This window comes from Tiliqua scincoides, chromosome 1 (assembly GCF_035046505.1).
Source record: "Tiliqua scincoides isolate rTilSci1 chromosome 1, rTilSci1.hap2, whole genome shotgun sequence".
NCBI lineage: Eukaryota > Metazoa > Chordata > Lepidosauria > Squamata > Scincidae > Tiliqua > Tiliqua scincoides.
Window position 1 is genome coordinate 72,950,642 of NC_089821.1, and position 13,322 is coordinate 72,963,963.

Genomic DNA, 13,322 nt, shown 5'->3' on the forward strand with positions numbered 1-13,322 from the left:
GGCCCAGATGTAAAATGCTCCGTACACTGTGAAAAGCTCTGCCAGATGGCTCTCTGCTAATGCAATGGTGGCAGAAAAAAAGGCTTTCTTTGTGCCATCATTGCCATGAAACAGTCCTGAAAATGGTATCCAACCCATATTTAGTTGGACTTGGCAAACATCTTCTACTACTGTTGCTTAAGTTGTCTTCTGAGGCATTTCAACACCCACAGCTCTCCTAAATAATGGGAGTCCGCCTAGCTCTACAGTCAGAAAAGGATGCTTAGGAGTGATCATGTCAAGCACCCAGGTTGCTTCCCCATTCCAGAGATCAATCAAGGCATTGACAGCAGCATCAACCATGGCACCAGAGCCCTCAGGAATCCATTCAGGAGAGTGAATCATTTGAGTTGTTCCTCCACTATGCAAAGGTTAGGAGCCCCCAAAAGCCTCAACGCTACCAGGAAGTGATATGAAAAAGGAAGTGATATGAAATAATCTGAATCTGAAATAATGTGATATCACTACCAGGAAGTGATATGAAATAATCTGAAACTGTGTAAACTGGTAAATGTGTTTAGGTTTGCAGCCTGAGTTGTAAATCTCTTTTATTTTTGGCCTGGTTCTATTTGGGCCTTACACCACCAGAATGAGTGTTCCAGCAGCATAAAGTGCTTTCCAGCTGTCACAAAATGCGACATGCTAAAGCATGCAGCCTGGCCACTACTGCAATGGGTGAGCGGCTCCTCCACATGCCAGCAGACAATGGTTGCCCACCAGCACTGGTAAGTGTACATGGAGTGGAAGGGGCAGTGATGGGGACAGAGAGGGGTGCAGACTGGAACTGGGAAGGGATGGTTTTCGTGGCAGTGGTGCAACTGAAACCTAATCCCCTTCCTGACCTCGACTCCCCAACCCAGACTTGTACCTGTGATATTGCTGGAGCAGGTCAGAATAGACCCAATGGGCCAGCACAGGCTTCCCTCAGTTCAAGAGAACAAATGTTCTCTTATCCTGAAGAAACCTCTGGAGGCTGAAGCTTCCCCGCTAGATGCAGTGGGCACCACTGCATCACTGTGTGGGGAGTTGTGATGAATTTGGTTGTCGTATTTAAGCTCATGTTTCTGAGTTTGCCTTTTTGTTCTTTGTCTATTTCTACTTTTTAATAAACATTCCCCTATTCTTAAGAAATTACCTGCTTGTTTTATTACGACAAATGATTCTGCTCACTGTCAGGCCTCTGCACTACAAAATAATAACACGCTTTATCATACTTTTCCTGTGGCTTCCTCAAATTCGAATGTGCAGGACATCTGGTTTTATTAAAGGGACTGCACAAATGAAGGTGCTCCATTTGCTTCACAGTCCTTGTAAATTTTAAAATTCAGTTCTGCACTCCTGTGTTTGAAGAAACTGCATGAGGAGCATGGAAAGAAGGCAAAATATATGCTTTTCGCTTGCTTTTAACAGGCAGAATGTGAATCAATACAGCTTGACTCCACAGCAGGCTGAAGGGAGGTGACAATAGACTTTATAGACAATATTGTCTAATAGACAATAGACTCACCCCAAATCCACCCTCCTGCAATCCACCCCTGATGCAGCCTGCTCACCTTGCCTCATGGATAGGCTGCCTCTGTGTGCACAGGTGTGTGAATAGAAGAGCAAAGGGCTGCTGGGTCAGATGAAATCCCTTTCCCTTTAACAACAAACTTCAGTGCTGAGGAATGCCTTGGTCAATGGGCTCACCAGGCTGGTACACAGGTGTGAGGTGAAATCTTAAAATGGGCCTCCGGTGGCAGCAAATCTGCCTCTTTCAGGTCAGCCTGGGACATAGCAACAGCGGTGTCGGTAGGAGGCATGGGGGGTGCTGGCTGCACTGGGTGAAGCACATATGGGGGTGACACCACTACTGTACTGGCAAAAAATATTTAAATCTTGGTATGTTCGAATGATAAAAGGTAAAGTAAAGTTTCCTCTGCACAGTCATGTCTGAGTCTAGGGGGTGGTGCTCATCTCCGTTTCCAAGTCAAGGGAGCTAGTGTTGTCCAAAGACATCTTCTGTGGTCAAGTGACCAGCATAACTAAATGCCGAAGTGCACAGAATGCTGTTACCTTCCCATTGAAGTGGTACCTATTTATCTACTTGCATTTACATGCTTTCAAACCATCATGTTATATAAAATTCAATGCGTAATTTCATGCAGAATGCAGTGAAACAAACAGTGTTGAAATATCTCTAGTCTATCAAAAGTTATAGCAAGAAGAACCCAGTAGGGTGGGGCAGTAGTGCATCACCACACCCACTGCCCAAGGTGTTGCCCTGCCACTGCAAGGGAGGCAGTCCATCAAAGGGGTGACCCACTGGCCTCCTGCACTGGATGATGCAAACCCACTGCATAGCAATGACAACTAGGACAACCATGCCCCAGTCTGGCCTTGAGGAATCCAAGTGTGCATGGAAGCATGATGCAAGGAGAGTGTGTCTTGCTTCTCATCACCACAATACTGATCTTTGGGATTGTGATATGCTTCTATGTCTTTACCCATTGGAATGTAGCTGCAGTCAATGACTTGGCTTTAGCTCCCTGTGAAGTGTAGGGAGGGCTAGCTTCTAAGATATTTTTTTAAGTTATAATTTTATTTTAAAAGATCAAAGATTAAAACATACAAACTCAGTAAATTAGAAGTAGGTGAAAATAAAAATTTAAAAAAGGAAAAAAGAGAGATATTAAAAGTTGTGTGGTAGTTCTCAAGTTATGCAAAGTCCTTAATGCACGTTTCTTTGACTTCTAAGATTTTTTTAAGGTTTTAATTCTCCTCCTTCCCCAGTCCCATCCGGGATGTGAACCTAAACCCAACAAATCTCTCACACTGGGGCCAAAATTCCTAGTGACATTTCACCTGTCCCATGGCAGTACCTGAGGACCTGCAGTAATGGAAGCTTCCGATTAAATGAAGAATCTGTGGTAGACAAGAGCACCATAGATGGCAACTGTACTTTCCAATGAAGCAGAGAACTAGTGCCTTACATAGCCTCACATATAGCTATAGTGCCTCACATAGCCATATGGTACAGACAGCTGCCACACATCTACATGGTACATACGGCTGCCACCTGTTAAGTGTTCTGATGATGCCCAGGAAGTGAATGTAACAGAGCTCCCCCATGTTGGCATGCACCTGGCAGTAAATAACAAGCACAGGCATACCCCCAAAACGGATGGCAGTGGCTGGGAACCCCTGTGACTCATGAGGGAGGCAGTCCTGGTGCAGTGGTGTAGCTAATGATCATGTAGCCCGGTGCCAAGCTCAAAATGTTGCCCCGGACGTGATGTCACAACCAGAAATGACGTCATGCCTGGGTTTTTTCAAAAGTGAAAAGGCATCTATCTGCTATCTGGGGTCAAAGAAGATTTATAGCCCCCCCCCCCCAGACAAAATCAAATTAATTAAGTAAATAAATAAAAAGTGTGCCCCTGTTAGGTTCGAGACACTGTGTTGGGGTGAAGAGGGATGAATATTCTTCTCTTGCTAAATATACGAGGGGCACCTCTTGAACAACAATCACTCTCAGAAGTCAGTTCTGAGTTCAGAAAATCCACTTTTGTTCTATAAGGCAATTGTGTTTTCATTTTCTGCTTGATTGGCCGTAACTTTTGATAGAATACAGATATTCCAATGGGGTTTGTTTCATTGCATTCTACATTAAATTACCTTTCCAATGATATATAACATGGTGGTATTAATCATACATACCAAGATTTTCACAATTTTGGTCACTAGTGTCAAGCTCAGCTTGTTGCCCCCCTAAAGCTTGATGCCCGGTGCAACTGCTACCCCCTGCACCCCCTTAGCTACGCCACTGCCCTGGTGGCATTCAGTGCTAGTGCCTTCCTCCAGGTGTCCCTTCTGTGTGCCCTTGCTTGTCCTGCTTGTCCTCTCCAGTGTGAGGGTGCCCTGCCCTGCCCGACTGTGCGAGGGCTCCTGTTCTTTCTCTCCCAGCCCAGCACAGTTTCTCTTTGTTGCTGTCAAATGAGAACTGCCATGCGTGCCAGGTGTTATGGACTCTCTCTCTCTCTCTCTCTCTCTCTCTCTCTCTCTCTCTCTCTCTCTCTCTCTCTCTCTCTCTGGGACATGTCACTACAGAAAATGGGTCTCCTTCCTGGTGGTGCCTGCCAGTCTCTCTCTGGCAGAGCCTGTTCAGTCACTCCCCTCTAGGCACGGTGCCACCCCTCCCACTCTGAGGGGCATCCCCTCCTCCCTCCTGAGGTGCCTGCGTGGGGCTCCTCTCCCTTGTGTTCTCCCCCCTTTGGAGATCGGGGGCACAGCGGCGCCAGGAGGAGTCAGCAGCCCCCAGTGGGGAAAGGTGCCTTGAGCTGGGCTCGGACAGCAGAGACGGGAGGGAGGCAGGGAAGGAGGAGGGGCGGAGGGGTGAGCCAGGCAGCCTCCTTCAAGCTCAGGCGACACTCCCGGCTTGGAGCCTGCAGCCCGGGCACCGCGGGATGCCCTGACCCTGGGTCGCCCCGCTGCCTGCCCCCTCCGCCGTGGGTCGCGCCTGGCCACCTGGTTGGATGGGATGCACAGTGAGCCTGGTGTGCTGCGAGGCGAACCCTCGATCTGGGCCAGGCGTGGCGCCCCTGAGGCATGAAGGGGAAGCAGCCACCCAGAAGAGGCAGCCGGTGAGTGTGGGCGACAGCCAGGGGCAGCCTTCGCAGGGAAGCCCTCTCCAGGCTCTCCAGGCAGGGAGGGGACGGGCAGAAGCTCCATCCGGAGCAAGAGACTGTGGGAGGATGCGCAACAAGTGCCTTGGGGCCCAATCCGATCCAACTTTCCAGCCCTGGTGCAGCCGCAGTGCAACCCCGAGGTAAGGGAACAAATGTCTCCATACCTTGAGGAGACCTCTGTGACTGCCTCCCCACCGCAGATGCCCCACTTGCATGGCTGCACAGGCACTGGAAAATTGGGCCCTTGGGAAAGCGAATGAGCACCTGGGTGAGAGAGGCAGAGAGCAATGGCAGTGGCAGAACCACGACAGGTGTGCAGGTCAGGGCTCTGAGGTAGTGGGGAGCACTGACAGCAGCCAGTTGAGCAACCAGAGTGAGGGTAGTACTGGGGGGGGCGTCAACATAACTTTCAGACATGTATGGGGAAAGTTGAGGGAGAGGGTATCCATTGAAGTGAACAGGGCTGATGAATTCTCTGAATTCGCAAACACGGACTGCAGTTTGGCATGTGCCTACTGTGGCTTACGCACTACAGGGGTACACGGCATAGTTATTCAGGCAACCTATTTGCCATGTGCGAAGTGCAGCCCAGGTCTACTGCTGACTTTGTGTGGTGTGATCTTGTGAACTGGCCTTCACTCTCTCTGCCTCTCTCACAGAGGCAGTCTGTGCACTGTGTCACAGTGTGTCAACGTTAAAAAAAAGAATCCTGATGCCTTGTGACATTTGCATGAAGAAAAGGTGCATTCTCCGGTAAAGGAAATATATGTCTGAGATCAGAAATGTTAAGTAAGTATTGGGGGATTGTCTTCCCCCATTGATTAAGACATTTTCATCTGTGACTGTGGAGTTGTTGCATTTGCTGTGTTGCACCAGCGTTTCCTTTATTGTTTTATTTTCATTGGCTTACAGTTTTTTAAATGACTAATTTTTTGGTACATTATTTGACAAAATTATTGAAAATGTGATACATACTCTTTTTTTTAAAGATAACATAAACAATTTCTAGTAGCTCTAATCTGACTCTTGGCTGACATGCTGGCATTGAGTAAGCCAGTCGTGTGCATTTGAATGCTGCATGCCAAAGACTGCTGGATTAAAAAGCAACATCAGGACTGTAATACTGGAATTTCTATGTAACCTGCATAACAAAAATGGCAATATTGCAAGACCCTTCTCAACATAAAACATCACATGAAGGGTCTCAAAGGTTCTGTGATAGTTTGGATTAATGAACTGATGTTGGAGTGGCACTTGTTTGGCAGGGGATGTGGTGGAAAGGATGGGATTAAAGTTGAGCTGAGTTTGGGTAGGAAGGGAAAACAGATGTTTCAGTACAGGTAAATTAATCTGTATAGAAACACAGACAGGACAGAGAACAAAAATTCATGGGAAGGGCCATTGCCCAGCATAGAGGACATGTTGTTGGCATCCTTCAGTCTTGGAAGACTATGGTATCGGCTCTGAATGGTAGTTCTGGAACAGAATGTCCTCTCCAGTGCGTGAAGCCTGGGTAAAGTAGGTACGGAGGATAGGCTGTTACCCATGCAGCAAATCCCCCCTCTCCACGTCGCTGAAATGGTCCAATGGAAAGAAGCCAATACGGTTGGTTCCAGCGGCGTCGCAGGAGTTGCCAGAACATGACTGTGTTCAGCCATGAACTGCCTCAGGGACTCCGGCTCCGGATTTTGCCTCGAGGTTGACTCCTGAAGCCTTTTCCATAACTGGATGTAGCCACAAGGCAGTGGAGGTTTGGGATCAGAGTTTTCCTTCTCTCAGATGAGCTGCCTTCCCAGGCTGACGAGTCCCATCTACCCGGTGGCTGTTTAGTCGCCACTTACGACAAGTACAGCCAAACTGAGGGCCTATTCTTATCCCCCAGTCCCCCAGAGGACATGTACTGCATGCAGAAAAACCCAGGTTCAATTCCTGCCACCAAAAATTCCAGATGATGGGAATTGGAAAGATTTCTTGAGACTTACACTGATCAAAATTTCTAAAATATGGAACAATTGAATCTTCATTGAAAGAGGCAAGATGCCAGAGCAATATGGACAAGGGCAACATTTGGCCTGACAGAGCTTGGACTTGGGTCATGAGGAGTCATTTTAAAGGGGGAGGTCAAAGACATCAAGAGCTAAGAGGTAGGGATGAATTTGAGGGAGGTCTGAAGGGAATGCTGGGTGCATGGAAGTATAGTGGGGAAATTAGAAATGTGTGTATAGTGGGGAAGTTAGGCTAAGGGACTGAGATGCCTAGAATAATTGGTTTAGAGCACAATCCTATGCACATCTACTCAGAAGTAAGTCCCATGATAGTTAATGGGGCTTGCTCCCAGGTAATTGTTTAGGATTGAAGCCTTAGACATATAATGGACACAACACTTAAGGGGAGTAGCAACCTATTAATTTCAGATGAAAGTTATTCCATTGCTTTGTACTAATGCAGATTTAAGAGGAATTACACGACGTAACAACAATAACAACAACTTCTGTTTTTAATGGTGCAACACAAAGCATGGCAGAAAGAAAAGGGTGTTACAGCAAAATGCAAAGGTTTCCAAACTCTCCGGTGGAGTTTGGGACCTCACAAGTCTTTGTGGGGGGGGGGAGGGGCGGCAACGGGGCAATCATGTCACTGTGGCAAAAAAGGGCTTTTAAAAAATTCACTGGCCTCACATTGGCCCTCCAGGGAGTGCAGGGAACTTGTGGACCCCCCTGTAGGCTTCCCCATGCCTCAGAACTGTTTCTGAACATGACTCACTTCTGGTTTTCCCTACTCTTAAGGAGGTAGCAACTGGATTCCCCTGGCTGGGGTATCACAACGGCTGATATAATGGGTCCAAATTGTCCACTGTTAGGAGCAATGGGGTTAAGTTCTAGGGAACCTAATATTCATGTTAAATATGAGGGGAAATGTCCTACATGTAGCAGCAGTCAACCTGCCTATGGAAGTTGTGAGATGTAGAATGGTTTCGAAGTTTTCAAAGAAAGACTGTACACATATTTGTTGCAGATGTTGCAGGCATCCAATTCAGACTTAGGGCAAAAGGTTGGATTAGATCTCTTCCAAGTCCGTTTGAGTCCTTTTTCAGAGACAGGGATAGTAGACACAGTGTCCTTCCCTACAACCAGCTTTTAGAAGGAAAGATGGGTCTAGAATAGAAAACACCTTTAAGAAAACCTAGTTTTCAGACCTGCATCATTCACCTCACAGCACAACCCTGTGCATGTTCACTCAGAAGAAAGTATTATTGCAGTTTTTTTCCCTCAAACTGTGGGTCACAAGCCAATTTCAGGTGGGTTCCCAATAATTTCAATGTGTATTTTATTTTTAATAGACTTGATACTACCGTGGTATGTGACTGCATTTGCGGAAATGTTACAGATCTGTACTTTTAACAGGCTACTATATATATGCTTTTAACAATGATAGTCAATAAGGTTTACTCCCAGGCAAATGTGAATAGAATTGCAACCTTTGGGATGTTTAGGGATCAGCAACTGCTTGGGAGGGTTAGGAGGATTCTTCTTTATTTAAAATAAATTTTTAAACTTATACTTATTGTAGACTTTTAATTTGCTTACTTGGTTGGCAACCTTCAGTCTTGAAAGACTATGGTATAAGCCTACAGCACCCGGTATTACCACACGGTCTCCCATCCAAGTATTAACCAGGCCTGACCTTGCTTAGCTTCCGAGATCAGATGAGATCATATGAGATCAGGCATGTGATTTGATTTGATAATGTCACTTCCAGCCATGACATCACTTTCAGGTTAATGACATCACTTCCGGTGGGTTCTGATAGTTTGTCATTCTAAAAAATGGGTCCCTGTGCTAAAACGTCTGACAACCACTGTATTATTGAGTTCAATGGAACTTGTTCCCAGATAAGTGTGCATAGTATTGTAGCCTTAGTCACAAATATGGCTGCAGGAGTGTAGCTGTGCCTCACCTTTTGTGAGGCAATTGACAATTGGCAATTGACTACTGTAAATTGTCAGTGCCCAGAATAGATCAGTAGGAAGTCAGACTGAGCTTTATTTTGGGGGCCTCAACGTCTATACTTAACCTGAGGTGGAGCAGTGTGGGTCAGGCTATTTGGGGATAATGTTTTCTTTTCATTTGCTTGAGGAAAAGACTAATCTTTTCTTCCCCGGAGCTGTGTAAGAGGTTTCTGACTCCCATGCAACTGCACATGCGGGTGAGAGGATGAGAAGGTGTGTCTAAAAGTCTTAAATTGCTGCTAGCAAGGGCACTGTAGGAAATGGGGTAGGAAGCAAGACTTAGCAGCGCAATCCTATGCTTTTCCTCACCATAGCCCGAAGCTGTGCCAAAACAGGCTGCGCTGCATGCTATGGTGGGGGGAGGCTAATCGAGAGGCTTGAGAGGGGAAAGAGAAAATCATGTCTCTTCCTCCTTCATAAGTCCCTCGACTACCACTGGGTCTCCAATAGATCTATGACAGCTCTTTTGCAATGGACTTGTGCTAGCTCTTTAGCTAGCACAAATCTGAAGAGATAAAGGAGGTATATTGGCTTCCTTCCAGAGGGGATAGCATCTGGTGCAAGTCACCTGCACCAGCCCCTCCCTCTGACACACCCTCAATCCTCCCCTGTTCTGCCCCAATCCTCCCACCCACCTCCTGCCAAGTTCTGCCTTCTCTGTTGATTTGTATTAGAGAGCCTGACTTCATTCAAATCAAAGTTTAGTCAGGACATGAGCTGGATGGGCTTGGGCAAGTCACTGTCCTGTTTTTAACCTTCTTCATAGGACAACAATGGCTAAGCTCTTTAGAGGAAGGGCAGGGCACAGGCATGCTAAATAAAACAAATAGGCTTTCAGTGGTCTGCGTACTGCTGATGTATTCAGGGGGCCTGTTCTATGAGGCTTTGTAAAGGAACTGGTGTGGCAGGTGAGTGCCTGTTCTATGGTAATATATGGAGCTGTGGTAGTGCTTTCTACCCAGGCTCTTTAGGGACAAAAATGTTTCATATGGTTGCATGCAAATCAGAGGTGTTGATTCTATGGGGTTCTGGGAAGCATCCAAGAAGTGGGTTTCTGGTAGCCTTTGCTAGCTTGTCCTTGCAGTGGTTCTCAAACTGTGGGTCTGGGACCAATTTTTGGTGGTTTGTAAAACTGACTGGGCAGATTAGGCTATGTGCATCAAGGGTTGGAAAAGCTGCTACTTGGGGGGGGGGGGGAGAGAAAGCATCGCTTCCCAATCACCATTATAGCCACACCCCTTGGCATTTATAAATCAGGCAGCAGCATCCAGGGCAGAGATGTCAAACTTGTTTCATACCAAAGTTAGCATTCACGCTGCCTACTGAGGGCCAGAAGTAACATAATTAAGCAGAAAGTGACATCATTAAGCAGATGATGGCCAGAAATAAGCACTTTGTTCTCGCATAGAAATTCATTAACTGCAAACAACTGAAGAGAAAATGTGCAAATCTAGTTCATATTTTCAGGATATAAGAGAGCCCAATTTTCATGCTGGGAAGGCCTAATTATAACGGGGGCTGGATAAACTGCTTCCAGAGACTGCACTTGGCTCATGGGCTTTATTGATGCTTCTGCTCTAGGGCTTCTAAAAAGTTTGGAAACCACTGGATTAAGCCACTCACAGTTGCAGGGGAGATGGAACAGGATAAGTTCACCTGGGAACTGCTGCCTGTGAGTCACCACCAGGCAAACATGCGCATACACACATGTCACTTCACATATCACCATATAATAAGCAGGCCTCTGTGCTTGATAATGGAAACTTGCATTCAGTTAGCTTTTTGCTGCCAGAGACCTAATGCAAAAATAAAAGCAGTCACTTCTCAGCCCACATTTCTCCCCACAGCTTGTCACACAACATGTCATCTATACAGAGAGTTCACACTTCAGCTGGAGCACTGAACCCCTCTGCTCCTTGATGCTGTGGCATCAGTTTGGATCCCATGAAACAGCTGGCTGGCACAACTGGCATTTCCTAGTCATTGGATTGTCTTTGCTGATGCTCCAGGTATGGAAAGAAAAGTAGGGGCTCCTCAGTAAAATCACCACCTCAGACTATTGCTTTTTAGGCAGATCATGCCTCTATAACATCTAAAATAGTAGTAAAAGGGACTATCACAAAAGCAAGGGGGCTGGTCCCACTTGCGCCTCCATAATTTGAACACTGGTCTCCACTCCTGGGCTCATTCCCAGAGGATTACAGATTGGCTTTTGAAACCCAAGTTAGTCAAAGATGCCACTTTGGATAAATTCTGAATCATTTCACCTTTTTTGATCTTGAGCAGCAAACATAATGTAGGATTCATTTAGCTTAAGCAGCCCTGTAAATTGGAATAATCTACTGCTTCTTAAGCATTTTCTTCTTGTTGCTTTAGTAATTGAGTTAAGGGTTGATATAAGGGTGATATGCTCACCGTAGGATACTCTGAATTGTAATCCACAAATCATAGATAGATTGGTGGGTAATTAGTTACCATCCTAAAAACCTTTGAGATCATGAATGGTTCTGTTTTTAGTGCCAGCTGGTCAAAGGGCTTCTCTCCTGTTCCAAGTGTGAATGCTTATAATTTGGATAGGAACTGACTTATGTCAAAAAGTATGTTCTGGCCAAATATCAGTTTTACATTGGCAACACAAACTGATTTAAGCCAAAATTGATTTAAGCCACACACGTGACAAGGTTTCATAGTTATTCCACATGTTCTGGTGCTCAGTGTTCTTCAATCTTGGGGTCGTGAACCAATGGGGTCGCAAAGTCTCAGTTGTGGGGTCATGGCAACTTATGGGAATGAAAAAGGTTGAAGACCACTGGACCAGAAGACCACCAGGTAAAGGGGGAGGCATCTGGCGTACCCCTTCAGATACAAGGAGATTGGCTGCATTTGGCTTCCCTAGGGCTTAGAATGCCTAAAAAAATAAGGGCATAAAAAGTCACTTCCAGTTGACCCCGAGAAACCAGAAGTAGTGATTTTGGGTTTTTTTTTTTTTAAGGGGGGGGGTCTTCTGCCAGAAACAGGCATTCTCTGCTTCCCCAGCCCTCACAACATCCTCCAGATGCAACCTGAGCAGAGTTCTGCTTGTGTTTGGAGGGCATCATCTGTGAATTTGATCATTTGTGGATTTCCATATCCGCAGGACTTCCAGGAACTGAACCCCCACGGATACCAAGAGCCCACTGTATTTGGTTACAGTGTACAGTGCTGGGAGGGCATAATCGGGGTAGGGAGTGGGCAGTGATGGGGCAGGTAGGGTCCTAGGAGGGGAGTGGGATTGGAGGTCTTAGGAGGGGGGTAGGTTTTCAGTCTTTGTTTGTTTGTTTTTTGGTGAGATAGTGGCATGAAAAAGGTTGAAGACCACTGCTCTAGGTCAAATCATCACTCTATTCCAGTGTTTCTCAAACTGTGGGTTAGGACCCACTAAGTGGGTTGCGAGCCAATTTCAGGTGGGTCCCCATTTATTTTAATATTTTATTTTTAATATATTAGACTTGATGCTACCATGGTATGTGACAGCATTTGGGGAAATGTTACAGACCTGTACTTTTAACAAGTTACTGTGTATAATCTTTTAACAATGATAGTGAATGTGACTTAATCCTGGGTAAGTGTGGGTAGGATTGCAGCCTAGGATTGTTAAAAAATTTTCTGCTTGATGATGTCACTTCTGGTCATGACATCACTTCTGGTGGGTCCTGACAGATCCTCATTCTAAGAAGTGGATCCCGATGCTAAATGTGTGAGAACCACTGCTCTATTCATTTGAGGAACAAGATCTTTCCTAGGGTGGAATTTTCTCTCTTTGGCTGTAGAACTGCCTCTTTTCAACTTAAAATCAGGCTTTTATGTTCAGTCAGATTACCCAAGAGTACTATATTTACATTACGATTGAAAACATTAACTGGTAAGAATTTTCATTCTTATCAAAGGCAGCTGAGCTCAAGAATAATGTTCAATTTTTAAATGCTGAGTCAGTAAAAACTAGACTAGGACGGAAGTATCTTTATGAAGGCATAATGCCCCTATATGAAGGCATATAATAAAAGCACTTATAAGCATGTGCCAAGTGTGTTCACACCGCTGAGCAACTGCAGCCTGTCCACATAACTAAGGAATCAGGGCCAACCAGGCAGGTGGCACAGCTCTCAGACAGGCTTGAGCCCCAGCAGCACCTCTCACTTTTTGCTGTAGAAATAATGTGCCAGATATCCTTGGAGAGAATGCCAACTTGTCTGTCTGCACACAGCGCCTGCCACATTTTTCTGTGAGGCGTCACTGGCTTGTTATGAGATTAATTTCACTGGCTTCTGATTAATCTCAGCCTGAAGATAATCCTTTGTTTGTGACATCTCATTCAGTTGCCGTGGAAATCATTAGGATCCCCTTTCACTCAGAGGAGAGGAGCTCAAAAAAAAAAAAAGGGCAAAGAGAAGAAGAGAAGTTGATTGCACCAGAAATACCCTTGTTTGGCACCCAAGGGGTGCTGTGCTGTCTGCACTTCCAAAATAGATTCTGTTTCCAGATAAGGATAAAACAGAACCAAAGTCTTGGTACTTTGTGATCATAAAATGTTCCTGTTTCCAAAAGCCTTAAACCTCAGTCTTCAGGTT

At 45.7% G+C, this 13,322-nt stretch overlaps 1 protein-coding gene across 1 annotated transcript in view; it reads left to right on the plus strand.

The window, feature by feature from the left end:
* The first annotated feature begins 4,430 nt into the window (after window positions 1–4,430).
* TNS1 (tensin 1) overlaps window positions 4,431–13,322 on the plus strand; it is a 365,505-nt gene continuing 356,613 nt past the window's right edge. Inside the window, exon 1 of the mRNA XM_066611663.1 lies at window positions 4,431–4,661. Within this exon, the coding sequence (XP_066467760.1) occupies window positions 4,554–4,661 (108 nt within the window). The 5' untranslated portion in view covers window positions 4,431–4,553. The remainder of the gene's footprint in view (window positions 4,662–13,322) is intronic.